Genomic DNA, 18,042 nt, shown 5'->3' on the forward strand with positions numbered 1-18,042 from the left:
AAGAGAGAAAGGTAGGGCTGGACGATCCGTGACGTTATTTAACTTTGCGCATCGATGCCTTACTGCGCGCAATGCGCGATTTATACGTACGTATCCGAGTTCAGGTGGATTCGTCTCTCGCGGAAATGCCCACCGAAGTTGGATAAGTTCGTGCAAATACTTTTACGCCCTCTTAATCTCACTTAATTATCGGCGAAGCGATTTGAATAATCGATGGCCACGATTATTGGCTGCGCTTGCAGATTCTGCTCGAAGAACTACTTTAAGAAGAAGTGATCTAATTGTCAGTCGCGAGGCAGGCACAGGTGGAAAGATTAATCACCAATCCCGGGACTTCTCTCTTCTGGCATCGCCCGACGACGATTCGGGACATTCGCGGAGACTTAATCGCGACGAAAATTTCCAAACGTTTCCTATCAGCTACGAGATTCGGTACGAATTACGTCGTGAGAGCTTCCAGAAGACAGCGTCCTTCCGGGAGCGGAGCGATGGTCAATCGTCGACGGGTGCGGGGACGACGACTCGACGGAAATCCGATTGGACGGATCCGTCTGGTTCGTTTCGTCGCTCCTGGAGGAGATGGACTGGCTGGCCCGTACGATCTTCGCGTCCCCGGTGTCATTTCTCCCCGACGACTGCACCCTCCTCCCGTCCTCGTCCTCCTCGGACCGCTCGGTCACCGTTTCCAGGAAACTCAGGTCAGATCGAGCCCCAGGACTTGACCTATCTACGCCCCAAGGGGTGGTTTCCGGGTGCTTGCCGCTTGAGAATCTGGTCTCCCTCGCGGCGTGCTCCAGACTCGAGGACGGCCAGGATCGCGCCGATGAGGATCGACTCGTCTTCCGGGCGCTGTACGTGCTCCACCGCGGATCCTCGGTCTCCCCCGTGACCTCCGCGGACGCTCCAGTAACTGAAACAGTAGTGGTCGCGAATATAAGTGACGTCCCGCCGGTACGAACTTGGCGCAGAAACATTTGTAAAATTACACGAGGTCGAGGCGGTGAAAAGTCGGATGTGTCCTCAGTGGGAAAATGGATATCGCTATCGACAGATCGGATAAAAGAATTTTATTCGGACATGATCTGACATTTTTTCGTACTTAATTGCACGAAAGGCGCGATGTACAGTTCGATCTAATCAATTGGCGGCGTTCAATTATGCCGGGAAAAGAGTGAGAGGAGTTACGAGACGCACGTTCCCTCCGAGAACAGTCGATTCTCGTTTCAACGCGATCGAACGGACTAACGATATATATGAGTGGCACAAGGAAAGGCGCCCGACTAAATTGAGCGTTTGGATTCCATCCGTGAAAATGCGAACACGAACAATTTCCGTGTCCTTTTAATTCTCTTTTCCAGCTTTCCGGGAGCTAACCAAGTTTAACGGTGCCTGCCGCTTGCATGGAAATGCAGGCAGTAGCTTGATTTGCACCGAAACGATCGCTTTGATTTAACGAGAGGGTTCATGTTCCCTTTGTTTCGTTCGCATTTCTTCCACAGGCCGTTTGCTCCTTTATTAAATACTTTAGTCGACGCTACACAGGCTGTCGAGCGAACGCCGATACAAACATAATAATGGATTTTTTATATTATCTAGACGAATATACTCTGATAATTATAATTCTGCAGGTGTAAAGGTTGTTGATCGAAAAATTTATTGAAATAAAATCGCGGCAGTTCAAGCATATCTGCACGGTGTCAAGGTGTCGTAACTTCAATAAACTTAAAATTTGATATATTAGATGTGATTTCGAGATATTTGATATTGCCTGATATCCTAACAAATCTACGTCCTTTTAAGTAGCGGATTTTCTTCGTTGAACTTATTATTATAGATGCTTTGCTCTTTCTCGACGGAAATTCAACAAGAAATAATTCCTCTCGTCAACATTACATATCCTGTCTTCAGGAAAACAGCTTTTACGACCAACAGTTTATATTCATGGTATCTTCTGATTCCGAGCTTTATTTGTCTAATATGAATAATACATCCAGTGCAAACGTGATACGAGATTCGGACAGGAAGCTCTTAGCGTTAAATGTACGTGTTGAGAGCGAGTTAAAATGGTTGCGTGATAATTGAGTAATACGGGATGGGGATGTTATTTCAAGACGTGTGTTCTCTTCGTTGGGCGCATTTTACTCTTTGAATGTCGAAGAACAGCAGCTTGACAGGCCACATACGATATTATACTTCGTGCACGGCATTCAGACAGGAGCATCTCAATATAAAACTTTGAAACGCTCTTTTATCGGATCGATACAATGTGGCTTCCTCTCTTCGGGCTAAAACACGGTAACCACACGCAACTCTACCACACGCGTCCTTACTAAAACCCGTCATATCTTCTTGAGAGAAGCTTTCGTCGTGTCTAGCATCACGAGACCTGCTCGCAAATTTTTAAGTCAACGTCTTACGCGAGCTTTTCTTCCCATCGTGCGATTTTAGGAGGTAATAAGCTAAATTCCTACCCGGAGTGCTTTTACCTTGCGCTTCGGTTCTAATTCTTGAGAGATAGCATTCTTGAAAAATCGGCTGAACGACATCGATTCGGTACGAAGTTGTAAACTTAATGTAGTTTACTTGCGCTTAAGTACGTAAGTAAACTTAAGTACGTAAGTAACTCTTATATTTCTTAGCGAGGAGGGAAAAAATGTCAATATATTAAAAAAATGTTATCGGTAAAAGTATTGATATAATAACAAGAATGTATATAGAAAATAAATATCGTTGCTAACATTATACTTGGTGTAATAAGAATAGCATAATTTTTTTAATAAAATAACTTTTTTCATTAATGCACACGCATAAGACAAGAACACAGATTTTCACAAAAGTGATTTAAAAGAAAACCCGTGGAACAAATTATTCGCTGCTAATTGTTTTAACCGCTTCTGCGATTTTACTCCTCTCGAATGCACTCAGTATAAAGTATGGTTCTTACGCCGATTACTTCCTCACGATTTCCCGTGTCTCATAAACATCGGGTTTTATGCATTCCGACGTTACCGATTTCTAGACTTGGTTAGAGATAAAGGGCTGCGCGGGTTTTTATCGAGAGTAACCGTGCACGAGTAAGGTCAAAATTCATTCGCTCCATTTGCCGGTCATTTCCCGAATAAGGAATCCACATCTAACCGCTTCCTCGAGTTGCCGTTACTCGAAGTAAAGTTTGCAATAAAATGTGCAGAAGATCGGGGTGGCCTCGCCTTGCTCTTTTCAATCGTAAACAACAATGAAACGCGAAGAAACGTTGTCCAAGGTAAAAAAGTCTAAGGTTTTAATTTTGGGCTTAAATTTGAGCGCTACAGCGAGAAGATTAAAAGCAAATCGTTTATTTTACGTATTTCTTAAGGATTGGGTACGTATCTTTTATTGATATAGTGCAAATTAAAGCATTATCCAAGAATTCATCCAAGAATCAACTAATGCTGGAATATGCCTCTCCCTAACACTTTTCTATTTCCTCACTTTGCAACTAACAAGGTATTATTATTAAAAATGAGAAATCGTATAGTTGAATTTTAAACATCTTTCAATTAAATCTTAAATGATACATTAAGAGGAAAAATATATGATATTTGAAAGTGTAATAATATAGTTGAGAAATTATAGTCAGAAAACAACAAATGTAGTAAATGTTGCTATAATAGAGATTGTAATTACGATATATGCATAGTATGATCAACACAAACAAATTTGTCTACACTATAAATGATAATGATTTTAAATATAATTACAGTAAAGTAGCAAATATAAAATGATAACAGAAACTATGTTATATAATCAACACAGTTGTAATCAAAAACAAATAATGCTTTATGTAACAGCATTCTTAACACGTGTCTTACTATATACATAGTAATGATATTAAATGAAATAATGAGAGAAACAACAATTTTTATAAAAACTTACGTGACTGTACGAATGTTACATTTAGTTGTATTTGTAACTAATAAATTAGCAACGTATAGTTGAAGCCAAAATTGACTATAAAATATAATGAGATTATAGTTACTCCAACTATTTTTTTCTCTTAGTGTAGATTAGAAAATGATCTGGAATAAGATTATCTAGATAAAAGCAAATTACGTTACGCGTAATACAAAATCTTCACTGTCAAAGACAATATAACGCAAGGCGATTTGAGAAGACACCTGAAGAAAATACAAGAGCACCTCAAAGGAGAGACTGCGAACTCATTTCCGCGCAGCATAATTATCGGCAAAGCGCAGCTGCGTGACGAATGCGAGTCCGCACGGACGAGGCCGTAACGCGTTCGTCTCGTTTTCTATTTGCGGGCGAATATTTTCCGCGTGCATTGTGAAATTTCGACAAATTGGTCTCGCCGCGATTACACCGTTGAATTTCGAGAACTTCCTGCGACGCGCTGTTTCAGAGGCATCGGGTTTCCAAGAGCAGGAACGACGACGGAAATTTACATCCACCTGTACCGAGTAAATTAGATCCTCGCCTGGTAGGCGTCTCTTCCTCTTTCTCTCACTCTCCCTCTCCCTTTCTTTCTTTACTCTATCTTGTTCGCGGCTGTCTGCTGCCCTCCGGTTTCTCGGCAAACAATTTTGTAGCTTCTTGTTTCGCTCGCGTCCTTCGTTTTCACCTTTTCGCGTCGCCTCACCCCTCCTCATTTCACGCGCGCGCGCGCGCGCGCGAGGGTAGCAGCATGCCCGCGATAATCCCTTTTTCACTCGGGACATTCATCGCGTTGTTTACGCTATCACTTTTTCTTCAAAGAGCCCATCTTTCCCATCTCATCGCGAAAATGGGCTGAGTTGTTCGTATCCCGCGCGTAACGAGCGATATTTTTGCGCTCGCGGCCGTGACGAATAGTGCAATATTACTAACACGTGACATAAGTAGGACCCGTGAGATCCTCTCGAAAGAATTTCCAACTCCGGAATGTTGAAAATAAAAACGCCGTTTCTCGTTGGTAATTAAGTTAGTCCGGCAAAGTCGGCAAAGTTGGCGTACACTAATACCTTAAGAATAGTTTCCGTTAAAAAACAGATACCAATAAATTTTTATTCGAGAATGTGAATATGATTTTAATACTACCGTGCGATCTAGTTAATATTTCTCGCTATAGCGCTCAAATTCAAACAGCTAACAAATTTATCTGCGGTAGCAACGTCAGCTGTCACCATTTCAAGGATACATCTTAGCTGCCACAGCTAGATATTAGCTCCTGTGGCTAATTCTTTCTCCGAGTGTACGTTTCTTCAAATGTGTAATTTCCAAAGAAGACCACTGCTCTTCGAGTCCTGCGAAAGCGATCTTATTCGTCGCACTTTACAACGTATAAATATTAATTTCATTTCACACGCGGAGCTCAAGCTGCTGTGAATTTTCTACACTTAAGTAGCGTGAACGACCAGTGCTCGAGGTTAAAGGGGAAGTTTCTTGCGGAGGCTGATTATTTTATAATGTGCAACGTCTCAAGCAGTCCCTGCGGAACGGCGTGCCCGAGTCTGAATTAGCTTCCTTCCTCGTGGAGCAGAACAGATTCGTTCGGGAGATTAAAAAAATTTCCGACCGGCGTTCGCGGCACAAAGAAAATTCGATCAAATGCGGGCGGTGGTTGGCGTCGGTGCGAAACGAAAGAGAGACCGTTACACAATCAGCAAACATCAACGGTACGAAAGTTACGCGAGTAACAATTAAAAATGAATCGAACAACAAGTGGAAGTAGCGGCAATTTCCAATGAATATTTGTTTCGATAAATATTGTGAACGTATCGCGCGCCGTCGTGCGATATGAACGAAGCAATTAAAAAAAAATATATAGCAGCTGTTTCGTACGCCCGTAAAAAAAAAAAAAAAAAAAATGAGGGAGAGATCGACACGACGGTGAAGTTAAATGTGCGCGATTCTGTACGACGATCACGTGTAAGGCTGCGATTGTTTGTAGGTTCGATTCCTATGGGCACTGCATTGGCTGCATGGAATCAATTTTTCGCATTGCGGCCGCGATGTGTGCGAGATACTGCACGGCGTGAGAATACACGTCCGAATGAAGAATCAGAAAAGTTGCCACGTCTCGAGCATTCCCTTTGAAGTATTCCCTTCGGCCGAACATTCGTATTCGGTCCAGCTATAATATTCCAATGCAAACTTCGTCAATCTCTAACATATACTGTACTATATTTGTCCTGCGATACCTTCCTCGAAATACGTATTTTATACGAGTTATAAGGCAATTAATATTTTGGCTTCAACCCTTAGAAAAAAAGTATTACCGCCTGTGATAAATTGGTCAGAGATAAATTACTGTGCTCAGTAGTTTTATTACTCGTACGATTTTATTACAGCCAGTAACACTTTTTGTACAGAAACTATAAACGCGTTTATAAACTTTTTTAAGTATACAAGGTATAGCGGAGTGAACCTGAATTTATAATTATAACTATGACGTTCACTTGTGCAACTATATTTTATGATGATTATATAAACTAAAAATAAGGGTATATTAAAAAGTATATTAATAGAAATTTCAGTGGACCGTTTAGGACATGTGAAGTGTGCCAAATTTAACACGAAACTTTTTACTGCGCAGGGCGACGTCAAGTGTGATAAAACGCAGATTCGAAGGCAGATGATCTTTGTGGCTCGATCCGTTTTCAACAAGGAATCGCGATTATCGGCTTTCGCGATAATAGCCAGACGATATGAACGGATATATCAGCTTCTGATGCAAGGGAGTTAAGCGCGCTTGATACGAGCTTCGAGAAGTGAGATGTGAAGTAATCCCGATAAAGTATGATGGATATAAGGTATCTCGCGGTATTCGTCGTCTTGAATACCTAAGCGTGTTGCGCACACGTGTGTCTTTATTTAAAGGAGACAAAAGTCGTGGTATCGTTGCGAGCACAGATCGCTCACGCGACTGTATTTCTCCGTCCGTTTTACCGCGAACTTCAAAGCGTGCGCGCGTATATGCGTTTTCGCGCGAGAATACCATCGCCCGTATTCCCATAGTCCGATGCCTAGGATGGGAAACCCTCGAAGAATTCCATTTTCCTCGTTCCCAGTTCGCGAATCCCCTTGGATATTGTTTTCGCGAAAACGAGAAAAGTAACGCGGCTCGCGTTCCCCGCCGTGGAATCGAAACCACGATAACAGCGGAGCGTCTCCGTGTTCACGGTCAAAAAGCACAATCCCGTAGACCTGTCCGACCACCATCTTCAAAGTGAGCGAAATCGCGACACTTTGGTGGAATCGATATACCGTGCGAGTTGAAGATCGAATCGTAGCACAGAATTATCGTACTACCGAGAGGGAGACGATTCCTCGCGAAGGCAAGAAAATAAAAGGAAGGAGTGAGTAAAATATTCAGGGTAAAACGGGTAGATAAAGAATTTCGTCGTCCCCTTTTTACGAGCAATCACATTCCTCTCGGCTGATCACGCACAAGTTTCGGGCCAACTCCTGTATGTACACGTGAGAACTCTAACTTATTAATCTTGATAAGAATTACAACGCGAAGCGCGTCTTTCGCGAACGGTTTTCTCGCAATTTTCTACGTACCGTCGGTCATTTTCCCGTCAATATCTCGCGTCGATTAAATCGACTTTCTATTAAAGGGAACGTCCTTCGCCCCTGAAAGGATCGCTGACATAAAATTGTGCGCGCACGGTTCGCGCTCATCGAACTCATCGATCCATAGTACTTCTGTCCCACGTTTACCGTGAAACGAGAACGCTCGATGCGGGCCCTTTGTCGTATAATGAAGTTAACGTTTATTTGTTATCGACGATCCGGGAAAAAACATACCGTACGAGACCCTGATTGATCTGACAGTTCTTCTGTAAAACTTTGTCCCTTCCGTCGCTTCGCTGTAGGAAATAGTGTGTCGCTTCCATAACTCTTTCTTTCGTCCTTATTTGCCCGACGTTACTTCACTTTCCGCATTTTCTTTTTTTCCGACGAAAAAGAGTAGGAATGGTACGTTTCTAATGAACAATTTAATGAGTTTAATCCCACCAGTTAGATACCGCTTGATTATGCCGCGCGTAAGAAACCTCACCGGACGTCGGGAATTACCGTAACGGCACACTTTCAGCGACGATCTTTTTTCCCTCCAGATTTATTACGCGAATCCGGAAGTTGGTTATAATGCTCGGGAAAACAGCACGCCAAACTGTGTTCCCTTTGCTTTTCGCCGGCCGGCAAAAAGCGTTTCGTCGAGTGGACCATCAGGCGGACCATATATTAGCGAGAAAAAACGCGATACGAAAAAGTATGGCGACATGACAGCGCACATAACAAGTATAAACCTGTCAGTTCGTACACGAATTACTGAAAATCGCATTGACCATGCGCAAGATATCGCATGAAAGAAATATGGCGAGGCGGCAAATCGGGAGTATTTTGATCGGTGCGCGGATAAACGAGCTTTTTTGCCGTGTGTAATCGATAATACACGATGAGTTATGGAATCGGTATGACACTAAGTACAGAGTCTCGTAAACTCCTCGATCGACAGCAAGGTTTTTTTCATTTACGGTGGTCACTTCGTGAACTTTACGTCTTCTTTCCGCCGTCGTAAACGCCGCGCGTACGAGTCAGATTTATTATCACCCGAAGTACTAACGACTCTCTCCGATACGAGACACATTCCGCCGACGGTCGTTCGCCTATACAATCGCCTTTAAAAGCTACCAGACAAAACGGCAATAGCGACGGTCATTTTATGCTTCAATTTCATTGCTTCTGTTGGCAAAGTTCGGCGGCAATATCTCGTACATTTGTGCCGTAACATTTGTACGAGCGTTTACGATATCACGGAGAGGACTGATTATAAACTCGAACATCGCATATGTAACTGTACGAGTGATATTTCAAAATGTGTTCAATTTTGATCAGAGTTTTGAGAAATATTTATACGCGTTTCTTTTTACCTTTACAGAATAATAAAGTCAAATTTTATTTTCACTGTTATGCTAACTATGAGATAGTTGTTGCTCTGTTGCGCTAATTATAAGATAGCATTGTCAAATAAATTACTTATCGCTGATCTGTCACTTGAATTTTCACAAGAAAATAATTCCACTAAAATTTCAGCACAACAAAAAATTAAACGACGTTTATAACTGTACTGAACTCACTTCCAAATCTAAACTACCATTTCAGCTGCAACTGTTGTACACAGTAGACAAAGTTCATATCCTATCCGACAAACTTCAGTATTTACAGCCGAGAAACATAGACGCGTCGGTTTACCATAGTCAGTTTTGGTTATTTTCCGTTACATATATTTTATATATTTATTTACATTTATATATAATATATTTTATATGGATATATATTTATTATTGAATATATATTTATCATATTTTATATAATATTTTATTATCATATTAAAAGTATTTACTATATTATATATTTATTATTCAATATTATTAGGTAAAAGAAAAGAAGCAAATGTTTTGCATCGCTTATAACTCAAACGCAACAGTTATTAAAGCAAATTAACGTTACGTGTAATAATATCGCTTGTACGTAATGCAGTTCCCTTTAATATAGAGGCACGAAAAAATCCCCTCTGCAGAAACTTCGCGCCAAGTCCGGCGAAATTATTCAAACTACCCGGATTTTATTCCGCAGCCTCGTGACTGCAACAGATCAATATTTCAGCGGCCGGCCGGCGTTCTCGCGAAGTTACAAAAGTAATATCGACCGAGAATTTATATGGTGCCGTGTAATAAGAATAACGTCGGTTCTTCGGAACAGCGATATTTCTTCGGACGATATTTCCTACCGCGATATTTTCCTTGAGCACGTCGAACGCGATTCCTCGGCCAGTCGCAATTCCCCGGGCTTTCTCCCTTTATCAACGCAGTGCGCTGCCGGCGGTGCACCGGTCAGTCCCTCGCACGTTTCACGATGCGGTCTGTCACTAAATCACTTACTAAATAAATCTTTCCTGCGTGTGCGGCCGGAACGCGACACGATGAAAGTACAGCAGCGACGCGCGAACGGTGCGAATTTATGACCGGTTGATACACGTTATCCCGGTATCTCGTCTTCAACGAGAGGTTCATTTATGCGCCGCATACTTCTCGCGGTTTCCCAGCTCTGCGAAATATGTTACTTTTAACTACGAGCGTAAGTGATATGACGCGGTCTATTACGCCAACTTCCGCGGCGCGTTCAATAAATTTGTTGCGTTCATAAAATTCGTCAGAATTTGATGATATTTTACGCTTTGCTTCGACCACCTTGAATTTTTATGTCTCAATATTATTTTCGTAATTACCAATCCCAGAATGGCCCTATAATATATCATTTCACTGGAATTTGATAATACTTTATATTTCGCATCCGCTGTATTGGATCTACCGTTTTGAATTCTTACGCTTCCGTGTTATTTTCGAATTCAGCAACCCCGAAAATCTTTGAAAACAACTAGACAAGATATGCCCCAATTGTCGAGAAAGTCGAACGTGATTGGATTAACAAGAGACATTTTTCATGAAGCGACCGGAGGGGAAAGGCACCGGCAAGAAGCACGCTTTGGAATATCTCGATCGCCGCGCGCTTTCGTGTTGTCGTATCGATGATTAAATATACGTCTGACATGCGATAAACCTCGGGGGAACCTCGGAAATCATTAATAATGCACGAAAAATGTTTACTCGTTCCGCTGGAAACTGGAAACTTCGCGAAAACATGCCTCGATGAATTTCCCCGTCGATACTTCCACCGTCGCGGTAATTACGGGAACTACGTTGCAACGTAATAGAAAGTAATTGAAAATAAATAATTGCGAGTAACATGCGTTCTCTCGCAGGCGCGCGTGTTTTAATGGAAACAAACTGTCGGGGGAGTATTTGTCTCCGCAACGATGATTTTACTTCGACATTTTCCTCTTTTTTCGTATCTCGTTCGACTCTCCCCTCTCCCTCCCTCTCTCTCTCTGTATATTGTTCCCGGCAAAACATGAGACTCCAATTTGCGCAGCGTTGCGTCCCTGGTTTTTTTTGCGCGCGCAATGTTTCGCATCGAATTACTCGGCACGCCGTAAATAATAAGACGAAAGCAGAATCTGCCTTAATGTGCGGTCCACTTAATGCGTACAGCAATATTAAAATGTTTATCACGCACATGTAAAAACGTGCAGAAATACGTTCGGCGAACGCAGCTCTCAACGGTTGTGCCATCGCGCGGAAATCCCGGCCGTAGAAATCCCTGCTATGCTGCATCCGTAATCCACGGAGTGTCCCCTCCCCCCTCCCTATATTTTCGTTTTTCAAATAATCGCGCCGCTGCCACGAGCGTTCGAACGCACCGGAATATCTCCGCGCGTTTCGACGGCCGGCGCGCGTATTTCTCTCTCGTGTCAACTGGAAGTCGCGCGCGGGGAGTCCGTGAGCTCGCCGGAAATCGGCGTCCAAGACAAGCAAGTGGGAGGACGTTTCCGTTGAGGCAGCGGGCTCGAAGCCAGTATCCGCCGGTACGAAAGGATCGTGACCTCTTCTAAGGTTCGCTCCGTGCTCCGAGCATTCACATCTTCCCGCCGATGCTATCGATCACACCCGCGAAACTGCTCCTACCTCCGCTCGCACGAACGTATCGTACGTAATATCGGGGCAATAGAAACGGTGTTTATTTAACTGTACACCCCTTTGAGATACAAAATACGCCAGACGCATGGAAAAAACCGCCTCTCACAGTCGCCTTCGTTTTACGTTTCTCCCCCCCGTAAAGTGATATTGGAAATAAATAGAATATGACATTTTTTTTTCGTTAGCCAACGCAGTGCGTCGCGTTTCGCACGTGCGATGCGTCAGCGTTCGATACGCGCTTACAGCTCGCTGTAAAATATAGGACCAGCTAGTACGATTCTCTCGTGGAGATGATGCCGATATATTAACCCGATGTTACGGTATTCAGTGGCGCGATTGTGTCACCTCGGCGCACGTGCGGTACGAAAGCACGAACTGGGATTATAACGATATCTGTTCCTTTGATTCCGCAGACGAACGATGTCTCATTTCGTCAATTTGCACGGAAACGTCGGCGGAACGTTCAGCTGGACTCTTGAACGTAAACAAATTTAGGGTGAAATAGGTGAATGGCGGTCACCATCGCTTCTTTAGCGATGATTTTTACATCAGAAAGCGACGAAACTTTCTTCGATAGCTGAGCCGTGAACAGTGCTAAAACAGCGATGTTTCCTTCGGTCCTCCACAGAGGACGGAAACTTACAGAATTCGAAACTCCCGACCACAGTTGAGAGGTGTCCGGCTCATCGATCGGTATTACCCCATCCTCCTCTGAATGTTTCCGTGACATCAGCAAGTTACTTCCACGTGTCTCTCGTTGAGAATCTTTCACGTTCCATTTGCAGGAACGCATGACGACACGAACGAACGCGTCTCGCGCGGGTGTTCTTATGTATTTTTAGACCGAATTTTTTCAACCCCAGCCACGCATATGGCGAGATATGAGGAGCGTTCGAATTCTAAAATTACAGCGAGTCGCCTCGTGCCTCTCTCCTCATCGCGAGGGCGATCCCTCTGCCTTCTTGTCCCGCGTGATCCTCTCTCTCTCCCTCTCTCTCTCTCTCTCTCATTCTCTCTTCCTCTTGCGGCCGAACATGTGGACGTCGTCGTCCGCCTCGAAGCCGCACGGCAGATGCCGGCCGACAATTTTAGTCCCGGGGGGCTCGGTCTCGCTTTCGAGAAATATAAATTATTGTTTGCTGGTCCTTTTCTTCCGCGCGAGCGCCGCCGGAGCATTTCAGGAATCCGTTCGGGGAGAATTATGGCCGCTTTTCCACGGCGAACGCGCTCCGACGGCGGAAGACAAAAACATGCGGTGAAAAACGAGCGCATCACTCTCGAACATTTTTACGGGATCGCCCTTCCCCGGCCCCGCGAAATACGAAGCATGCCGCTTTAATTTCTCTTTCTGACGCGGGCGACTTTTGGACGCGCGCTCCAGGAAGGATATATCGCGCGGGAGTTATCGTCAGATATTATACGCTAACTCGCCGAAGGAGAATTTACATGTCCGTGTTCGGGGATGAAAACTTCATGCTGCAATTAACATCGACCCGTGCGCATGCATTTACCGCAAAATACGTCGCCGTCGACCCATCGGTCCCGTTTTTCACGCGCGAATCTCAAACATCTGCGCTTCATTTGGCGATTGCTTGAATATTCTGTACGTAAATACACGCGCGGAACACTCGATGGAGGAAATCCATGAAGGGACTGTTGCACACGGAAAAATAAAGTTGACTGAATTCACCCGAAATGTGAGTATGATAACGAGACTGTCTGATGAAGTTTGAATGACCCATAATTTTTATCAAAATAACTACACAAATTTAGGTACGTGCGTTTTGTTTAAAATAACCAGATCGATTTAGATACGAAGAATAGCAACGAACTTATATTTACATTTCCGACTTGAAATATGTGATGAACTATTCATTCTTCGATAACATCATCTTACACTTTTCTACATAATAATATGAGAGAAATCGATTATTGATGTTATATCATATAAGCCAGTTTTTGCCAATTGCTTCGTTTTTAAAATACTATACTATAGTAACTAGATATTTGAATATTATTGTTACACATGCGGTAACGAGAAACTCTGACTGGTATTATGCAATAAATGTTTTAGTTGCATACCAAAATATTTAATTATAATTAACTGAAATACTATTTAATTTTACAAAAATATATTTAATTAAAACGTAATTAATTAAATATGTTTCCTTAATTCTACCGTGTGTTGGTTTTTTCGGTGCCGGAAAAAGAGAGAGACTCGATGTGGCTATAATTCATGGTTGAAATAACGTATATTGAGTGTCATTGAATACGAAAAGAAATTTTACGGTAAATTTGCAGTATACGTGCATACGCGGTAAAACGGGATGCAATATTTTATCTGTGATCCGACAACAATATGAATCTATCATAGTTCGATGCATTATATCGTAACAATACGTCTTCAGAGTTGTTACTTTTTCGTAAATGATGGAAACTTCGAATACGGTGTAAACCATTCGCAACAACCAATGGATCAGTTTTAATGTGCGGATTAGCACAGTATCGGTAAGTTATCAGTTACCGGGAAATTTCTCGGAAAGGGGAAAACCACTGGCGAGGTCGTACATGAAGGGGGAAGAAGGAAACTTTCCAAGTGGCCGAAAGTTCGCGCTTGAGGAAGTGTAAACGCGACAAAATGTGCCGCCGGGTGACGGAACATATAACGCGAATATGTGAGTCGACCGTTCTCCTTTACTCTGAGTAACACTTTAAACTCCCGGCAAACTCTCTCAATGAGGAAAAGCTCGCGCAACTCTCGCCATCCTATATATAGCATGTTGCAGGTGCGTCACTCTCAATTGAGTTTTCACAGTTAACTCGCTATTTATTATCTGCTGACTTTCTGCTCCCCAGATGACATATTCTTTCTCTTCTGTCCTTTCAACCCCCTCTCGATTCCTTAAACCGCGCTTTCCCTACAGATATAGAACAGACTGCAGGCACAGACAATCCGTCGTTCACTTTGCAAGACTCCTAAGATTCGTCCTTTCCGTCATGTTCTAACTGAGAAAATGATACGAAAATAATAATAACGTTCCTCTCATCACAAATGACATGAAAAATCGCTGACACGATACTGAAATTACATAACGAAATACATAGTAAAAAATTTTGTGTTACAAACGGCCTGCTAACCGAATTTTGGTATTACTTTAATATGAGGAATATGTTAAGAGAAAGAAGTATACAAATATATTAAATTAATATATTTAACTTGTTAAAATAACACATAAATTTAGGTGGACCGTTTATATAAAAATTTTTATCGTGTATATTTATAGATATGTCAGTTCGTAAAACTGAAAAAAATATCTAAAAAATAAAAAATGTTTCTTTTAAATATCTATAAAAAAAAATCCGGTGGATACAAATAACGTTTATTTATATGAATATTTACATTTTTACATGGAAAAAAAATGTTTTTCAAATTGGAAAATATACAAAGTGTTTCAGGACTCATGAGACCAACTTCAAAGGATGGACGGTAGGTCTCATTAAGAGATTCAATTTTTTCCAAGGAACCTGCGTTCCCTGACGTGTCCTTAACTTTTTAACTATCGCATACTTCGAATGACAAGCGTCCGTTATAAACTTGTAGACGAGAGTCGCAAATTTATAACAACAGTCGACGCGGTGTATTACAAAAATCAAGTGAACTGATTTTTGATGCGCTGCAATCAAAGGTTTACTACCCTTTTGAAGTTTATCTAATAAATCATGAAACATTCTATATATTTTCTTAAATCTGTAGCTATCTATGAGAACAATTGTTTATCTTCTACCAATAAAAGAATTTAGGGAGAGAAAGAAAGAAAGAGAGAGAGAATAAATATGCTATTAGAAAACCACCGAATAAATATTCTTTTATCTTTTAGATATTTGATCTTTCAGTATGTAATTATTTGTTAAATCTTGATGTGGACTATAAAAACCTTAGAGACAATATAAAGCAATACGAGGCAGTATGAAATAACACGCAATTGGTAATATATATTTTACACGTAGCTGCGGAAACCTTTAATTAGCTACATGCATTCAAAACAGTCACTTTTATTGCTTTCCTTTCATATTAAATATAATATGCATAATATCGTGTATGAAACATAGAGAGAACGCTTCGGAGCTTTATGATATTATTAGATTCTACGTGTTGTTCAAAGCAAGCGCGTAAAATAATAACTTTTGATAAGTGGAACCGAATAATTAAATAATAATTCTTGATCATTCCTCGCGTAATTAATTCGTCGTAATAATAGCCAATTTATCACGATGCAAAGGGCACTCCCTGCTTAACCTCGAAACACTCCTCCCTCGGAAATAATCCGCGCGCACGCGTCGGTTGTATTCGTCCACTCGTATAATGAAATAAATTAAGTTGACGTAGTAGCTTTTAAACTAATTATGCAACATGCGGGAAATTGCGGTTTTATTATACGTGGCATTAGAGAGCTTATTTTCTCACGATGTTTCATCACGGATCGTTTTCCGCGTGTAACTCGCGTTCACGCGTACTCGTTGAAATTTCATTCTGAATATTATTCTTACCGGATCTTTATACGCTATTTTCGAAATGAGGGACCAATATAGACTGACCGGCCGCGACAATTATTTAAATCTTTCCAATTTCATATATATATATATATATAGTCGATGCTCTCCGCACGATGTGCTCAACGACAGCGCCATCCTTCGCCCTTAAGTATCGTACAAAGTTCGCTCGGAAGAGGATTACGTGCCCGCTCTCGGAACAAGTGCAGCAACGACGAGATCTCGAATGTCGTAAATGCAGACACTCGAGTGTAATTGGGAAATTCCTGCGAATTGCACCGGTGGAACTTATCGCCGATGGAAAACAAAAAAGGAAGAGAGGGAAAAAAGGAGGCACGGATGGGAGGGAGAGGAGCGGAGAGAGACCAATGGGCACCAATCAGACATGTCCCGTGTCGAAATTACGCTCCGCCGTCGCCCGGGGGAAATTTCTTTTCTGCCGGGTAAGTATGTAAACGTCACGCGGTCCCCGGGAAGTACTTGGAAGTTAAAGTGTTCCTCCTCGTGCGAAGAGAAAGTTTACTGCACCCGCGGCTTACGGAGGTAGCGCGCGCGACAGATGCATACGCGGCGGGACAAGTTTCTTGGCTCGAGCCGGCACGGGCGAAACTGCAACCGTTTCGCAGTTAACAATGTGGTTACCCTCGTGGTCCCGCCTCGCCTTTTTGTCGCTATAAAGCACCTTACTTTGCCGGGCCAAGTATGGGCGGTATGCGCGGTTTTACTAATTCATCGTCGTTACGGTGGCCGCTTCTTACGCTGCGACATTAATCAACGGTCTTACACTTAATGAAGCGGACTACGGCATGCTTTTAAGATAATTAATACATCCCGTGATTGTTTCTTACGCGGAAATTCGTGTACAGCGCGCCAGAATAAATTTGCCATCGAAACTTGCTATCGAGAGCTACGCGGAAGGAGGGTAGGAGTAGACACGCGGATAAAGAGAGGAGAAGAGATTCTTTGATGCGCGTTGGTTCGTGAACTACGTAGATTGTGCACGAATAAAGAGTTTAAAATGAAAATGTAGAACAACGGCAACGGGTTAAATTGATCGTGAGATAATGCGCACGGGAATGCGCGCGGTATTCGTTCGTGGATGTCGAGGTATTTTTCAATGTTACGTGAGATCGTGTGTGACTAGGCGGGAAGTCTGAAAAAGATCCGATATTAAGTTTCGAGACGCACAGTTTCATGCGTTTATCTTCGCACAGTAAGTAATGCAAACTGAAACTATTCCCCCGAAGAAAAATAGCCCCGGTGGTGCATAGTACGCCGCAAACGCGACATTAAAGTCTGAGATAGAGTTTCTTGACTTTAGAAGTTGTCACGTCGTCAGTCTTTCGCTAATATTTTGTTAGCCATCGTAGGAACTGGAGTATATTTCACGAGATCTTAAGTTGTACTCTCTCTTTTTACATATCCATGGAAACTATCCCTATGTAAAAAGAAGTTATTATGAGGTATTTTTAAGGTTGTCGATCACCGTGAACTTTCTTTCTAGAAATCTTCTCCAATTTTAACAACACATTCATCGAATCGACATATATGTGAACTTAGAGAAAGGTTGACCATACCGAAGATGATATAATTGAAGTGGAAGGTAGTAAAGGAGTTCGAGGCCAAAAGTCTTGTAAATCGTGTACGATTTATACTCAGTTCGCAAAAACGCTAAATCGAGGACTGTGCGAGGAAAGAAACGGGAACGCTTTGCAACAACAACGGGTATTAAGCCAATTCTGTTGAGCGGGAAAGAGTTCGGATGCATTAACGAGGTTGGCTCACGAATTAGCAATGCGAAAGCACTATTAACACGGCGTTCGATTCTACCTTTTCCTCCGTTCTCTCTCATCGGTCTCTCATGCAAATAAACGCATTGTGCTTGCGGATTTTTAATTACTCCGTAATG

At 42.3% G+C, this 18,042-nt stretch overlaps 1 protein-coding gene across 1 annotated transcript in view; it reads right to left on the reverse strand.

Moving 5' to 3' along the window:
- The window catches only part of LOC106746426, a 154,084-nt gene that overhangs the window by 60,636 nt on the left and 75,406 nt on the right, over positions 1-18,042 (reverse strand). The window contains exon 3 of the mRNA XM_014623032.1: positions 444-910. Within this exon, the coding sequence (XP_014478518.1) occupies positions 444-910 (467 nt within the window). The remainder of the gene's footprint in view (positions 1-443; positions 911-18,042) is intronic.

This window comes from Dinoponera quadriceps, unplaced genomic scaffold (genome assembly GCF_001313825.1).
Source record: "Dinoponera quadriceps isolate SergipeBrazil2010 unplaced genomic scaffold, ASM131382v1 scaffold566, whole genome shotgun sequence".
NCBI classification, from domain to species: Eukaryota; Metazoa; Arthropoda; class Insecta; order Hymenoptera; family Formicidae; genus Dinoponera; species Dinoponera quadriceps.